Raw genomic sequence first — 15,650 nt, forward strand, 5'->3', positions numbered from 1 at the left:
CGAAAGCAGAGAAAGTACCCTTAAGTGGTGTGCCGAGGAGATGGCTCAGTGGGTAAAGCATTTGCCTTACAAATAGGAGGACCGGCCTTGATCTCAGGCACCCACGTAAAGCTGAGGTGGGGCATGAACGCTGAGAGGGGAGATGGAAGCAGAAGACCCCTGGAAGCTCAGATGAACAAGATAGTTGATGTATATAGTGGTAAGCAACAAGGAGACCCTGACTCGACAAGGTAGGGAGGTGAAGACCAGCACCTGAGGTCGTCCCCTCCACAGTGAATGTGCCTGCACTCAACACGACCCACACACAAACACACAACCTTTTTGCAACAGACATGAGGTTGCAGCTCAGTGTTAACAGAGCTCTTGGCTTGGATAAGCCTCTAGGTTTGATCCCCAAGGCTTAGCTATTACTGCTTGTTTCTGTGTAAAGTCAGTCTGTGAGGTGCTTCCATCTCCAGGACAGATGTAGGAGCTGAGACATACTGTGACGTTACCCTGAAAGCTTTTTTTTTTTTTTTTTTTAGTTACCTTTTTGTTTTTTTCTTTTTGGTCTTTTTGTTATTTTTTCTTTTTTTTTCCCAGAGCTGAGGACCGAACCCAGGGCCTTGCTAGGCAAGAGCTCTACCACTGAGCTAAATTCCCAGCCCCACCCTGAAAGTTTTATAGTAACCCCTGGATTCAAATTCCAGACGTTTGGGATTACTGTGGTGCCTAATGCCAAATGTTGGTTAACTAGATTAAACTGCCAAACTAGATTAAACTTCCATCTGTGCAGATGATTAAACGAAAAACACAGGCTTGGAATTGGGTCAATCTCTTCGAATTGTACATGACACTGTTCAGGCTTGTGGGCCGGTACCATACCCAAGAGCTTGGTAACCTAACCTATTTCCATAGTCACCTGCTAACATGATGACACATGATAACAGTACGTACCAGCCTGTACTAGGGTTGTGTAGTAAAACCTCCTGTTTTGGAGTGAAATTTCCTAAGACTGAATTTTTTAGGGACGTGGACCAACAAGAGGAAAAATAACTATGGATATGCTCAGGAAGAGTGAAGTAAACAACTCAAAACAGCTTCTGGAAGACCCTGAAACTGTCCACATTCGCTGAGCCCTTCTTTCCCAGAGTAAACAGTAAACAGTGCTGAGAGTCACTCAGACAAACCCAGCTGCCTAGAAGAAGCAGATAAGCCCCAGCTGAACTGCCTACAAGAAACAAGACCAGGTGAGCTCCCTGGAAGAGGCTCAGGCCTACTTAGTCGTCTGGAGGGGACGCGCTTCAATTTGTGGTGCCCCCTGCAGGCTGTGTGGTGTATTCCAAGTCCCAGCTTGGTGAGCTGTCCCTCATGCTAGGTGGCCTTTGGTAAGGCAGTGTCTTTGAGTCACTTCTGCTCCTGTAAGTAGCCCCTTGATCATATTCCTATAAGTAACCCCAATAAAACTCATTGGTTCACCAAGTTGGAACTTTGGTGGGATCTGTACTTGAATCTGTCATCAGTTACCTGAATAGAGTGAGTAGAAGTCTGTTCATGTCTCCCCAGGAATAATGTCACACAACAACCAGGAATGCACAAATAAACTAGCAAGAGAAGCTAATGGTTCCTGCGTCCCTGTGTAAGGAACAGGGTGCAGATAAAGATCCAGCTACATGGTGGAAACAGTCGGGTCCCAAAAACAAAACCAACAACAACAACAGCATAAGGAATGACAAAGCAGAGGGTTAGGATGTCAGCATGTGGTGCTGGTGTGTGGGGGCAGTTTTATACAGGCATTTCTGAGTTGCAAAGCCTGTATAAAGCACCAGCACTAGGGGGGCCTCACACCGGGGATCCTGCACTGAGGCACTCAGGTGACTCACCCGCTGGGGCCGGCAGGACTCTCGAGAAGGCAAGAACCGAAATGAGAAAGGGAATGTAAAACAACCCAGCAGGGAGACTTTTCAACCGATCTAGACCTCTTCAGATTCCTGTGAGATTAGGTCTGTGGGCGGCTCTAGGGTGAGGAGGTCCCAGTTTCCTCCCCTTCGACTAAGTGTTCTTTAGAACACAAACTAGTTTAGGCAGATTTAAAAGAAAATGCTGTTTAGTCACTAGCCAGCAGAACAAAGAGACCATTAGAATTCTAAACGGACTCCTCCACACCCCTGCCTCCACGTACCCTGGCGCATCCATCTCTTTCTCATAGTCCTGAATTTGGTGGTTGCCTTACCCATGTAGGTTCTCAAGGTTTAACCTTAGTGAAGTTTTTGTTGTTTGTGGGTGCATGTGTGTGTGATGCTCAGCTTCAGCAGACAAAGTATAATAAGCAAATCCAGATACGTGTAAATGACTGGAAGGAGACTGCCCAGTTTAAAATCCTGTTGGGGCTAGAGAGGTGGTTCAGCTGTTAAGAGCACTAGCGGCTCTTCTAGAGGGCCCAGGTTTGATTCCCAGCACTCACAAGGTAGCTCACAACTATCTATAATAGGTCCACGGGATACAGTACCTTCTTCTGACTTCTTTAGGCCGTGAATACATGTGCACAGACATACACGCAGGCAAAGCACCCATATACATAAAATTAAAGAGAGGAAAAAGAAAAAAGTGAACAGTATCATGTTTATTTAGTTTGGAACTGGTATGTTAAGTCTGTTCTATGTGCTTGCAAAAGTACAAAGGGTTCTGAATATCTCTGGCCCTGAAAGAATATTCAAAGAGGTGTCCTGGGTCAAGGGATATTACTGCAATGAGAGAGGGGTTAATGCCTTGTTACTTACCTGTTTTGAAGGCTGGCAGAGACTGATATATAGTCAAATATAATCAGGTGCTGTACCAGTTCACAGAGTCCAACTCCACCGGCATGGGGGCAAACAGGAACTAGAAGGAAGGTAGGTATTTCAATTTAAGGCACAAAATGATACAGGGAGAGGAAGAGGGAGAGAGACCCCACAGGTTTTTGTTAGTGTCTATAGGTGATTCGGTAATTTTTTAATCTTCAGAGGTGAAACTCCAAGATGGAAATCAGCCAACACTCCCTGATTAGGGATAAATAAGATTTAGAAAAAAGGCCAATTATAGACCCATGAGTTGCAAAGGCCAGCATAAGCAGAGTGGAGGTTTGGCCCACAGCCTTCTCAATCACTCTTACTTCCAAACTTTTTGGCCATCAGTAATACTGAGAGGTTTTCATTGACACTCCCCAGTCTACAGCTGTCAATCTGGAGAAACTGCAAGGCATTAGCCTGTAGGAGTTGCTTAAATATCACTCGATTGTGGCACTGGAAATAGAGTTAAACATTTCAACATAACACCAACAGAAGAACTGGGCTTGGTTTGCATGATGCCTAAGTTTGGCATACCTTGATTCCACAACTGCTGTTACTCAGTACTAGATTTCAAGAAGCCTGGACAATATTTTTCTTTTCTTTCTCTTTCTCTTTTCTTTTTTTCCTTCCTTCCTTCCTTCCTTCCTTCCTTCCTTCCTTCCTTCCTTCCTTCCTCCTTTTTCTTCTCACTTGGCCTTAGGTGACCCTGACAGTGAAAAGGAACAAATCTGAGATGTAACTGTGCATCAAATACAAATCACACTGGCTCTCGATTAGTAACAGGGTTACTGTTTTATCACCTGGCAAGGGAGAAGTGGGGTGGAACATCAGGACACACAGTGACATCTAAAAGCAGATGGCACCATGACAACATGGAACAGTGGCAGGGGGGTATTATGCATTTTGCTGGAAGGCTGAAAATCTTCTGCTCTGCCTTTGGGCTAACTGCAGCAGGTGGAGGCAGGCACTAGTGCTTAATTTATAAGCACAAGGAGAGAGTGACATCACTCTTACCCTGTCTGGAAGCTGGCTTTCTTGAAGACACTGGATGCCCTGACAGTATTAAGTTGTTGCCTTGTTAATTCTGAGTAATTGCTTAGAGAAAAACAAAAACAAGCAGAAACAAAACAAAAAACCCAGTAACCTGAGTCCCTCAAATTATGGAAAAAGCCACAAAGCTCTGGACTCTAATAAACCACCAATTTTTAAGATAATAAAATTTTCCCAACTTATAATACAACAGGACTGTGTTTTCTGTCAGTGGTCAGTGAGGTGATACCAAGGGCATATCACTCACCTGTTCTCCTGTGGCAACGCCAATTCCTAATGGGGCCAGGGCCTGCAAAAGAAGGCAGCCCGGTGTTATTTTCCAATGTTTGAACTGCAACTCTGAATGTTTAAAAATATTTTTAGAGCTCAAGGAAACACCCCTGCTGTTGAGTCATGTGAAGCTGAAAGCCTGGCAGGAGGATGTCCACAGGAACATGTGTGTGTGGGAGAGTTGTGTATCCACAGCGGGGGGAAGAAGCCAGGGCTGCTCACAGACCGCCACTGCTCTATTCCTGGATGTGGTTCTTGAGACTTCCTTTTGCATCACTATGTTTCTCCATGTTCCCAGGCCTGAACAACGTTCCAAACAGAGAGGACATTCTTGTAGCCTCTACTTGCTGTAGGCCACGGCTACATTTATTTTCTTATTGTACCCCTAATAACCCTGTGAAGTGATGCTTCTGTTAATTCCAAAGTCCCCTCCCCCAGCTCTGTGGACAGCCTGACTTTACAGATAAGGCTAAGAGCACTACTTACCTGGTGAACCCCTCTGTCATTTAGTAAAGTAATTCTTCTCTGACTTCTGCACACACACACACACACACATACACACACATACTTTAATGAATAAATAAATGTATCAACAGCAAAAAGAACCCTAATAAGCCAGGCATACTGGTACACAACCGTAAGCCCAGTACTATGAAGACTAAAGTAGGAGGATCAAAAGTTTGAGCTTAGTCTGGCTACAAAGTGAGACCCTGTCTCTAAACTAAGAGATTCAATCCCAATTGAAACTCCCATCTCATTTTTTACAGAAAAGGAAAAAAAAACTATCCTAAAAGTCATATGGAATCACAAAAGACCCCAGATAACCATAACAGTCTTAAGTAAAAAAGAACAGTGCTGGAGGAAGTCCCATTCCATACCTCAAAATACATTATGGAGCCATAATAACAGAAAGAATATTGTTCTGGCACAGAAACAGGCAAACAGACAAAAGGGTACAAATGTGAAGACCTGAACATAAAAACTTGTGACTATGACCACCTGATACTCAACATAGACGTCAAAAACATAAAACAGAGAAAAGCCAGCAGACTGAATGTCCACAAGTAGAAGAATGAAGTTATATTTATCTCACACAAAAAGTATCTCCAAATGCCTAAACCTGAAACATTAAAACTGCTAGAAGAAAACAAGCAGGACCCTACAGGATATCTGTACAAAAAAGGGCTTTCTGAATAGGACCTCATTTGCCCAGGAACTGAGACCAACAATTGACAAGGGGCACTTTGTATTATAACTAAAAATCTTCTGCATAGCTAAAGAAACAATCCAGTGAAGAGAAAATCCACAGAGCAGGAGACTCCTTGCCAGCTACACATCTGACAGAGGATCAATATCCAGGAAAGAAAGAAAGAAAGAAAGAAAGAAAGAAAGAAAGAAAGAAAGAAAGAAAGAAAGAAAGAAAGAAAGAAAGACAAACCCTCATAAAACAGCTGCACACGGTGGTGCATGACTATAATCCTAGCACTAAGGCAGGCAGATCTCTGTGAATTTGAGGTCAGCCTGGCCTGCAAAGCGAGTCCAGGACAGCCAAGGCTACACAGAGAAACTCTGTCTCAAAAAACAAAGCAAAGCAAACAAACAAACAAAAAACCCTAAAAAAAAAAATCTCAAAAAATAAAGAGTCAAAGACCCAAATAACTCATTTCTGAACAGGAGAGCTCTCAAATAAAAATGGCTACAAATGTCATACCATCTCATTTGTGGTTCCTAGCTCCAAAATTTCAGTTGTGAGTATATAACCTGGAATAACTGCAAAAACTAAGAAAGGAAAGGGGGATGGTGGGGTTGGGGAAAAGAGCAATAAAGAAGGGAATCGCAAGGTACAAATTATTTAAAAGGGGAAATGGGACTTTAATTAGGGAGATAAACACAGAAGGAGGGTAAACAGTGAGGGTATCTGGAAAAGTCATAAGGAATCATCTTAGTATCTAAAATTAAAATAAAATACACAGAAGCCTCTGCAGACATATACATACATTGTTCAAATGAAAATTTCCCATCTGGGCTGACAATGTTCCACCCAGGAACCAAAACTATCTACAAAAATCAAATCAAATCAAACACCACGTATGAGAAACCTTGAGTTGTTAGTCTGGACTGTCCAAGAGACTCCCAAAACATTTTGGCTATCGCTATTGCCCTTGATTTCCTCCAGAAGTTAAAGGTCAGTAACATATGCCTAAGCAGGTTGTATTTATGTATTTAGGAAAGTATATGAACCTGTATCATCCTGCACTGGGGAAGCAGCAACAGGTAGATCCTTGGAGCCCACTGCTGCCAATCAATCTAACTGGCAAGTTCTGGGTTCTGGTGAGAGATTCTGCCTCAAAATAAATAAGGTAGACAGCTCGAGGAATAATAGTCAAGGTTGGCTTCTGGCCTTCACATGCATGCACATACACACAGAGAAGGCTGTGCTCACTCCAAAGGTCTCTCAACTGGTTTATAGTGTGATATGCCTTAGCATTAACTTTGTGAGGCATGTCCTTTGGGAGGCCATCCCCATCTCTGACCGTCCTGGCCAACCCCCACTGTCCCTTCAGTGAGCTTCTTTCTACCACACTAGGCACTCAGTATTCAGATCCAACACTCCGATGCTTTTGTTTTATGTATCTCAGCATTTCCTCTTGGGCGAGGCTTCAGGTGCTTTATTTATTTATTTTTCTTTAAATAAAGGAGGGCATCCTCTATACACAGGCTTCTGGAAGGTGCCTGGTCTAAGCAGACTCTGTTAATTTACTTAGGAGAAATGGAGAATGGCCCTGACTTTCCAGTCTCACAACCTAATAGGAGCAGGAGCATCAAGGTCCCTCCCAGAATGTAAAACAAGATTCCTCCCAGGGGTGGGTGTAGTGATGCCTGCCTTTAATCCCAGCACTCAAGAGGCAGAGACAGGCAGACCTCTGTGAGTTTTACAAGGAGAGTTCCAGGCCGGGTGGGCCTACACAGTGAGACCATGTCTCGAAAGAAGAGGGGGACCTGGAGGGGAGATTTCTCCCTAACATTTACATTTTATTTTTTATTTCAAGCATTTTTCTTTTCTAAAATTATCTTAAAGATTAATTCAATTTTTAATTAATTAATTGTGTTTGTATGTGCGCGTGTGCGGGCACACGTACCCCAGGGCGTATATGGAGGACAGAGAATAACTCATGGTGGTCAGTGGGTCCTGGTGACTGAACTGTCAGGTTTTCAGATCTGGCAGCAGCCATCTCCTGCCGAGCCTTCTCTCTCGCTCAGGGGCACATTTTAAAGATAACCACAAAAACTACAAAAGGAGAAAATACAGCCATCAAAGTGTGATGGTTTCAGTGTCCCTTCTAAGTTCAGATCCTGGACTATGTGGTCCCAGTTGGTAGCATTGTTGGGGTAGGCTTAGGGGGTGTGGCCTTGCTGGAGGAAATGTGTCCCTACAGACACATGCCTTTCATAGGTGAGATGTGAGCCTCCAGCTTCTGCCATGTCAGCTGCTTGCTGCCACGATTTCCTGCCATGATGATCTTTTCAACCCTCTTGAACCATAAGCCCAATGAACCCTTCCTCCTATAAGCTGCCTTTGTCATGGTGTTAACACAGCAATAGAAAAGTAACTAAGACACAAACTCCTACCAGAGAGAAAATGTTTCTTAAAGGTCAAGAGCAGGCTAGAAGCCAAATTAATACAGTAATCCAATAATATAATGTGCAGGAAAGGAGAGAGAGAAAGAGAGAGAGAGAGAGAGAGAATAGGCATATTCTGCCCAAACCTGTGCCCAGAGGGGGAGATAGGCTTAAGGTTCCAGGTCTTGGTGCCAAAGCTTTGAGATGGCCATGATGGCTCTTTGTGGTGTGATGATTCAAATTTCGTAACTAGTCTTACCCCAAATTCTCCATTCATCCCACAGCCTCAGGTTGAATACAGTCTCTTGCAGAGCATGCTTAGTTCTGAGGATGGAAGTTTAGTTTACAGATGAGCCAACTGGTCCTCCAGTTCTGAAGATCAGTGCTAGGTACCTGAGCAATAATAGCGACCTACCCTGACATAGTTTCTTAGATCTATCTGAACCCTTCTTAAGGCAATGCAGATGACACCAATTACTGTGAATTTGTTCCAGGGGCTCTCAGAAAAAAAAAACAGGCAATCTCTTGTTTGAAGGCTTGATCTTTGAGCCCTCTGTAGGAATCTTTAATTGTTGTTTAACTCCAAGAAAATAAAGTACAGGCACTCCACAGCTTGATAGGATCTTTATAAATGTGCTGTACATGGAAAGATCATAAGCAGAAAATATGTTCATTCTACCTACTCTACCAAATACTAAGGCAGATTACAGAGATCTGCTTGTCCCTGGAGCTCTGGGACAGAAGTTAAACATTATTAGAATACTATGTAATGGCCACTAACGTTGATGATAAACCTTTATTGTACACATCTCTCTTTGAATCTTTATATTTCCTTTAAATAGGCTAAGCTGTTGGGAGTGAGGCAATCTGACTTCCCTCATTCACATGTACTCTGGTAGCACTCTGGGTGCTGTGGAAAATAATTTGGAGGACACACTAGCAGTTTGATAAGACCACTATAAGCATGATTGAAGATATATTCCATACAGCCTTCACCAGCCTTAGAAGGCAACACTCAAAGAGAGATAAACCACAATGAACTAAATGGTCCTGAAGCTATTTTCACTCAAGATAGGAGAACACTTCCCTTGTGGCCCAGAAGAAGGCCTGTGATTACTGCAAACATAGCTCCTCATTTGCAAGGAAGATTGTTTTATTTTTGCAAACATGGTCTTTTGTTTGTATGAGTGATTGTGCCATGACAATTTTAGGATCTGTCACGACCCCTCAAGAACACTAAACAAAATAGCAAATGACTGAGATAGCCGAAGCAGCAGCTTTATTACCTTAGAAATAGCTGCATGGCCCAGAATGTCATCAGGAGATGTGGGTTCCTCAATCCACAAGGGCTTGAACTTGGCCAGTTTTGACATCCACTCCACTGCCTCAGGCACATCCCAACACTGGTTGGCATCCATCATCTGCAAGGACAGACTTCTCACTTCTCTGTAGGGCTACAGCTCCAGAGAAAGGATGTTATCATTTACTGCAACTTACTGCTTAGGAAGACTCCTCTGGCATTTCTTCTTCTAGAGTCTAGCCCCAAGTCTTCAAAACAAGAATTCAAAGTGCAGACATTGGGATTAGAAATCTGGCTTCAGATCTGAGCCATATATGAGGGAGGTGACGTGAGCTGTTCACACGACTCTTGTGATGTCTACAAGTGCTCTGAGCTGGGTTATGAGATGTGCTGATTGACCTTTCAATTGGATCCACTAAGCGCTTTACTTTTATTGTAAGTATGTGAGTGTTTTGCCATAATGTGTGCCATGTAAACATCTGGTGCCAGCAGAGGCCAGAAGAGGGCATCACTGGAACTGGTTACAGCTGGCTATGAGCTGCCATGCAGGGGCTAGGAAGAGAATCTGGATCCTCTGCAAGAGCAGAAAAAATGCTCTTCATCCCCGAATCATCTTTCTAGATCCTTATTTTACTCATGTGGTGTGTGTGCCCTCTCACATATGTGTGGAAATTAGAGGGTAACTTGTAGGGATCAGATCTTTCCTTCTGTGATGTTGACCCTGGAGACTGAACTCAGGTTCTCACACTGGACAGCAGATAACCTTAACTGCTGAGCCATCTCATTGGTTCCCCTTTTGTCATCTTTTCAAGCAGATGCACGGTCAACACTGAGTTTGTTCAATAGTCTTTTATTGACTAGTTCCCACCAGGTATCTGACATATTAATAAACGACCGCTAATGAAGCACCTGTTCCACTAGGTAGTTTTTTTTAATTTAATTTTAATTATAACCCACAAGGCAGCTCATATTACCCTATTTTACAAATAAACTCTGGGCTATAGAGAAGTTAAGTAAGTGACTCAAAACCAGTTAGTTCAAGTCCAGGCCTTGTCTTTTAGGCTTTTGTTTTCTCCTCACCATCATCTTACCTGGAAACCAGAGGATTGCTGTGCAGAGCTTGCCATCATTACACTTGGAAGTGATGGACAAGGACATGAGATTCTATAAATCATCTAAGTGGTAAGAGTTTCCTTACAGGATACAGTCTAGCAGGCCCGAGATCAATTTTTGTCATAAATTATTTGTATGAGGATGACCTCATGAAGCAAAAGCAGTGCTATTTCATGTATAAATAATGAGACTTCTGAGCTTACAGCATGTCTCTAAAATTAATTTTAACTCACAAAACAAGCCTTATTTTTAAAACTCATAAAAAATCTGATTGTTGACTTTCTTTTACAAAAATATTTTACATAAAATTAAAACTACATCATAAAATACATAGGAATGATAAATGCTTATATTTATCTTGGCTAAAATCTCAATACTTTTCCAAAGACTGGTTGCTTAGAACCTGTCTCCTAATAAGCTGCTTAAGGGAGGTTAATGATTTACATACCAGGGTGATACCAATGGAAGCCTATTTGTTCAGGCTCACGCATATTAACAAAAACGATGGTCTCTTGCTCTGATTAGAAATAACTGGCTCTGCAGAATTATAAAACTAAAACTGATCAGATCCTATAGCTTTTTAAAAGAGTTCACCTATCACATGACCACCATAAATTATAAAAATGTCCATGTTTTTAATCCTTGCTTGAAACAAAAGGCTTCAGGCTTGGGGTGAATACCATAGCTCAGTGATAAAGTGCTTATCTAATGTGGACACAACCCTGAGTTAGATTCACAGTACCACCAAAAAAAAAAAACCAAAAAAACAAAAAAAAACTTCCATCAAGTTGCCATGTTTTAATATTGTGAGATTGTATTTACCAAAGTCTTCTCTGGTCCGATCATGTCCCTGATGAGGCGGCATCTTCGTATGTCATCCTGGAGATCAGCCCCAACTTTTACTTTAAACCTATGAATACATTTAGTTTAGACAGGTCTCTAACTTGGCAAGAACACCTGGATTTTCTACACAAGTGACTCTGTGAGCCATTCACAGTCTGTGTTTTTTAGTAACCTCAACTCTTCCCAGTAAAACTTTAGACAAGTCATTTGATAATAATGCTCCAACCTGATCTCTTTATTCAGGATCAGGGCGATGACTCTCAATTATCTGCTGACCCACAATTAAGGAACCGGAAAGAGAAGCTGCATCTCTAGTACACTCCCTGAAATTTTGCTACGCCAAACAGGTAAGAACAAACAGGTCCAAATGGCAGAGGCAAATGGGGTTGACAAAGCCCATACATTTGCTAGTTATTTGCACAGAAAGTTTTGTCTCTAGTAAGTCCATATGGTTCCTTATGGTGAGGGGCTCCAGGGAAGAAAAAGGACTTGGCCACAAAGAGAAGCACAAGAGTGTGTGGGCTATAGTTTCCTGGAGAGGTCTCCTTCGTGGCATATTTGGCCACTCACCAGGAGCCCTCAAACCCCCAGTCTGTCTTGATATCCAATTATGTTCTTGAGACACAGGCAGCTATATACGTTCCTTGTGACTCTGCTCGAGTGTGGTTGGTCCAGTGTGGGCACTGTTAGTGGAAGACAGAATATCATCCTAAGGGACTGGTATCCAATTTCTCCCTCACAAGCATCTATCTGTTGAAGGCTGTGCGTGGGAGCCACGATGGCTTTAGGCTGCCACTGCAGACAGAACCTAGCTCTTCTACTCCTCAAAATGCCCAATCTTCCTGTCTACGAAGGGCCTATTCCTCTCATAAAAGCTTCACACAGGCACAGGAATCACCTTCCCTGGATAGTTGTATTTACTAACTCTCATCAAAGGAGAGGATCTTTACAGCAAATGGAGACAATCACAGAAACCACAACTGGACACAATGTAGACATTAAGAGATCATGGGGAGACCACGATCCCAAAGGATACTATACATTAAAGCTTCTGCATTAATGCCTCAGGAAACATCTAGGTAGAAGGGACAGAAAGATTGTAAGTTGCAGAAAGTCTACTATGAAAGTCTCTCCTAGAAATGACTGAAGAAACAAGACCAGAACAATCAAAAGACATTTTAACATAGAAGGAGGAAAAATTTGCAGGGTCTTACCCCTAAAAAGAAACAAACAAACAAAAAAAAAAAACACTACAGGCAACAAATGACTATAAGGAGGAAGACCAGCCTCTTCCCTGATTGGTTATCCAATGCCAAGTAGTCAACCTTGAAATCATATACACACTACCAACAAAAATGAACTCAGCAGCATATAACAGTATATACACATATAATAGTGTATACACATACATACACCTATGTATGTATATAACAATGATAAAGACAAGGAGCGTATCAACTTGAGAGTAGGGGCTCTCAGGAGGGTAACTAGAGGAAAGGGAGAGAGGGAAAGTGATATAATTTTATTTCAACTAGAAACATTTTTTTTTTTTTTTAAAAAAAGACGAACATACTCAGGTGCCCACTGTCTTGTTTTATCTTACTCATAATGAACACCCAGAGATACTTTTACTCTAGGTGGGAGTTTCAGCTGCAGGACTTTTGTTACTGGAGAGAACTGGAAGTAGCTGTCCATAGCCTCTGCACACTTCTTGTGCTGAGGTCCGGAAATCTTCCTGACCCCACAGAGTTGACTCATCAGCCTCTTCTTAGTCCTCACGGAACATCTGCTCCAAATTCACCTTGTAATAATTTTTATCAAATATGGCTTTTTTTTTTTTAATTCTATCAAGATACAAAAGCCTTTTCCTTGTCTCCTTAATGTTACCACTCTGTTTGGCTAAGGGGTTGACAAGGTTTTAGTGTCTCTCAAATTTGCTTATGCAAATAAGGAACAACGGATGGGTCTTGTTAAAATCGAGATCCTGGATGGAGTTGGAGTTCAGCAGTGGGACAATTGCCTGATGTGTATGAGGCTCCAGGGTCGATCCCTTGCACCACAAATGAATGGATTTGTATCTTGGATGGGTGTTTGAAGCTGATGTTTTCCAAAGTCTCTTCCATAAGTGATATTCTAAAATTCTAAGTAGATTCACACCGTGTCTGTGGAGAGGATATGCCTAGCCTAGGTTGAAATGTCTGTGCACTGACATACTAAACTAGTTGCCCAGGCATCATTGGTGGGATTTAATCTTTGACTCCTCTTCCCATATGCAGCCTCTTAGTGACTTAAGAAGGTCAAGTCCCGTGACGTAGACAGCTTACCTGGTCCAGCCATCTTTCAGTGCTTCTGCGCAGCGCTGTGAGGAAAGGGGTGCATCTCTCATTACACATTGGCATCATGCACCATGTCCCCCTGGCCTGATAGTACTTCAGTGGTTTCTTATCTTGATTTCACTAACATTATGGTTGTAGCACAAACCAGAGGAACAAGCATGTGCTGTTTAAAGACAGAAGTAGTTTGGCAAACAGTATCACTCTAGTTGTGAGTAGCTTTCTTTCCTTATCTCTATGGGAACCATTCCTTTAATCGTCATAACATTCCTGAAAGGAGGATACAGGATGAGTGTCCCATAAGAGATGGGGTATTAGGCAGGTGATGGTGGCACAGGCCTTTAATCCCAGCACTTCGGAGGCAGAGGCAGATCACTGAGTTCAAGGCCAACCTGGTCTATAGAATGTGCTCCAGGGCACCAAGTGCTGTAATACAGAGAAATCCTGTCTCAAAAAACTGAAGAGAGAGAGAGAAAGAGAGAGAGAGAGAGAGAGAGAGGAGAGGCATTTTTCTACCTCACAGAGAGAAAACTGAGGCTCAGTGTGGTTAAGTGACTTGCCAGTGTTACACATGCAAAGAATCGAAACCAGGCTATCATCTTCCAGAACTCAACATGAGACTCTGTGGACCCACTTAACTTGGATCTTCCTAAGTTACACCCTTTATAATAAACTGGTGAATGTAAGCCAAGCGCTCTGTGAGCTATTCTAGTGAATAATAAAACTCAGGGTATTGGATTGTAGGAACCTGTGTTCTAGTTGCCGAAGGTCATAAACTCAGGTGATAACCTGGATTTGCACAATTGGCAAGTGAAACAGATGAGTCCTTGGAAACTGAGTTACACTACAGGGCACCCAGTTGTTGTCCAAGGGTGTGTGTGTGTGTGTGTGTGTGTGTGTGTGTGTGTGTGTTATCCACTTATCTGGTGTCAGAGGCAGGTATAGTGGTGTGAAATACACACGAACTAGTTTGCTTCTCCTGCTTCGGCCTGTGTGCAAGGCCAGGTTTCAAAGCTTACCTGCTCCAGTATGCTGTCTGCATACCCCAGCCAGGCACATGATGTGGTGTACGCAGGGTAGCCATGTCTCAGCATTTGTTCCTCTGGAAAACACAGCTCTTACAACCTTTGGCACTTTCCAGGGAACTCCAGAATTAGAGTTGCCTGGGGCTAAATGGTTCCCTAAAGGACAGCTGGTTGTTCTCCTGGGTACCCCTTCCACACTCACTGCCATCAGTCCGCCTCCAGTGTGTCAGGCTCAGGCAGCGAGGACAGTCACTGAATGCCCTGCTCCCCAAGGTTGCCTATGCCACAGTGCAACATAAAAGCCAAACCTCCCCGAACTGCTGCTGGCTCCAGCCCTGTAGCCAAGTCACACAAGATGGCCTCTTCTCCCAGATTTACATGTATGACTGAGGATCTAATGCCCATTACAGGGAATCTGGGAGCACCCTGTGCACCTCAGGAGACAGGGATGTTCAAAAGTAGACTTTGATAGCACAAACAGAAAAGGGCATTTTCTCACAACGTACCTCTTTCTTTTTTACCAAGCTGACCTTTTTGCAGTATTTCTGGAGGGGAGGAAAGAGCATAAATCACTCATTTAGAAAGCAGGGTCTGGGGATGGAGAGATGGCTGAGAGGTTAAGAGCACTGGTTGTTCTTCCAGAGGTCCTGAGTTCAATTCCCAGCAACCATATGGTAGATTATAACCATCTATTATGAGATCTGGTGCCCTCTTCTGATGTGCAGGCATATATGCAAGGTAGACTGTATATACATAATACATAAATAAATGCATATTTAAAAAAAAGAAAAAGAAAACTGAGCCTGCATCTGCTGGGTACACTCCTTGGTAAGTACCAAGGTACTTCCAGACCCATGATTTACACACAACTCACCATAGGCATCCTCTTCTGTCAAGACATCAGTGATGTACCTGAAATCAATGCAGGACAACAGCACCTTTGGATCCTGATAGTAGGAGGAGAAAAGCCCAGATCAATCCATAGGCAGATTATTAATCTATGTTTACACTGATCTCATGAGTTTATCCTTTCCAGGAAGGGATCTTTGGGATCTGTCTGTCTCGTCCTGTGCACATTCCTTAGTGGTGAACATTTCAGAAATTCACCGCACTGCCCTTAACAAGCTCTCAGACCCTCAGTCCCTTCCGTCTTAACTTTTACTTCCTGCCACTGCCCTGTTCTTTCCAATTAACCTGATTTCTTGGCCAGAGGACCCAGTGAAGGTTCAGCACAAAGTAAAGGCGTCGAGTTCCTTGAGCCCCTTTCTAAGTCTGTTCTCCCTGCCAT

The 15,650-nt window shown here is 42.9% G+C and overlaps 1 protein-coding gene across 2 annotated transcripts in view; it reads right to left on the reverse strand.

Annotated features, from left to right (window-relative positions):
- Enosf1 (enolase superfamily member 1) overlaps positions 1 to 15,650 on the reverse strand; it is a 41,225-nt gene that overhangs the window by 1,855 nt on the left and 23,720 nt on the right. For both annotated transcript variants that reach the window (XM_060368140.1, XM_021664294.2), the window contains 9 exons: positions 15,237 to 15,309; positions 14,869 to 14,907; positions 14,357 to 14,439; positions 13,329 to 13,363; positions 10,984 to 11,071; positions 9,035 to 9,169; positions 4,105 to 4,146; positions 3,131 to 3,260; positions 2,760 to 2,859 (listed from right to left, as the gene is read on the reverse strand). In XM_060368140.1, coding sequence (XP_060224123.1) covers positions 2,760 to 2,859; positions 3,131 to 3,260; positions 4,105 to 4,146; positions 9,035 to 9,169; positions 10,984 to 11,071; positions 13,329 to 13,363; positions 14,357 to 14,439; positions 14,869 to 14,907; positions 15,237 to 15,309 — 725 coding nt within the window. The remainder of the gene's footprint in view (positions 1 to 2,759; positions 2,860 to 3,130; positions 3,261 to 4,104; positions 4,147 to 9,034; positions 9,170 to 10,983; positions 11,072 to 13,328; positions 13,364 to 14,356; positions 14,440 to 14,868; positions 14,908 to 15,236; positions 15,310 to 15,650) is intronic.

The sequence above is a fragment of the Meriones unguiculatus genome, chromosome 15, assembly GCF_030254825.1.
Source record: "Meriones unguiculatus strain TT.TT164.6M chromosome 15, Bangor_MerUng_6.1, whole genome shotgun sequence".
Classification (NCBI taxonomy): domain Eukaryota; kingdom Metazoa; phylum Chordata; class Mammalia; order Rodentia; family Muridae; genus Meriones; species Meriones unguiculatus.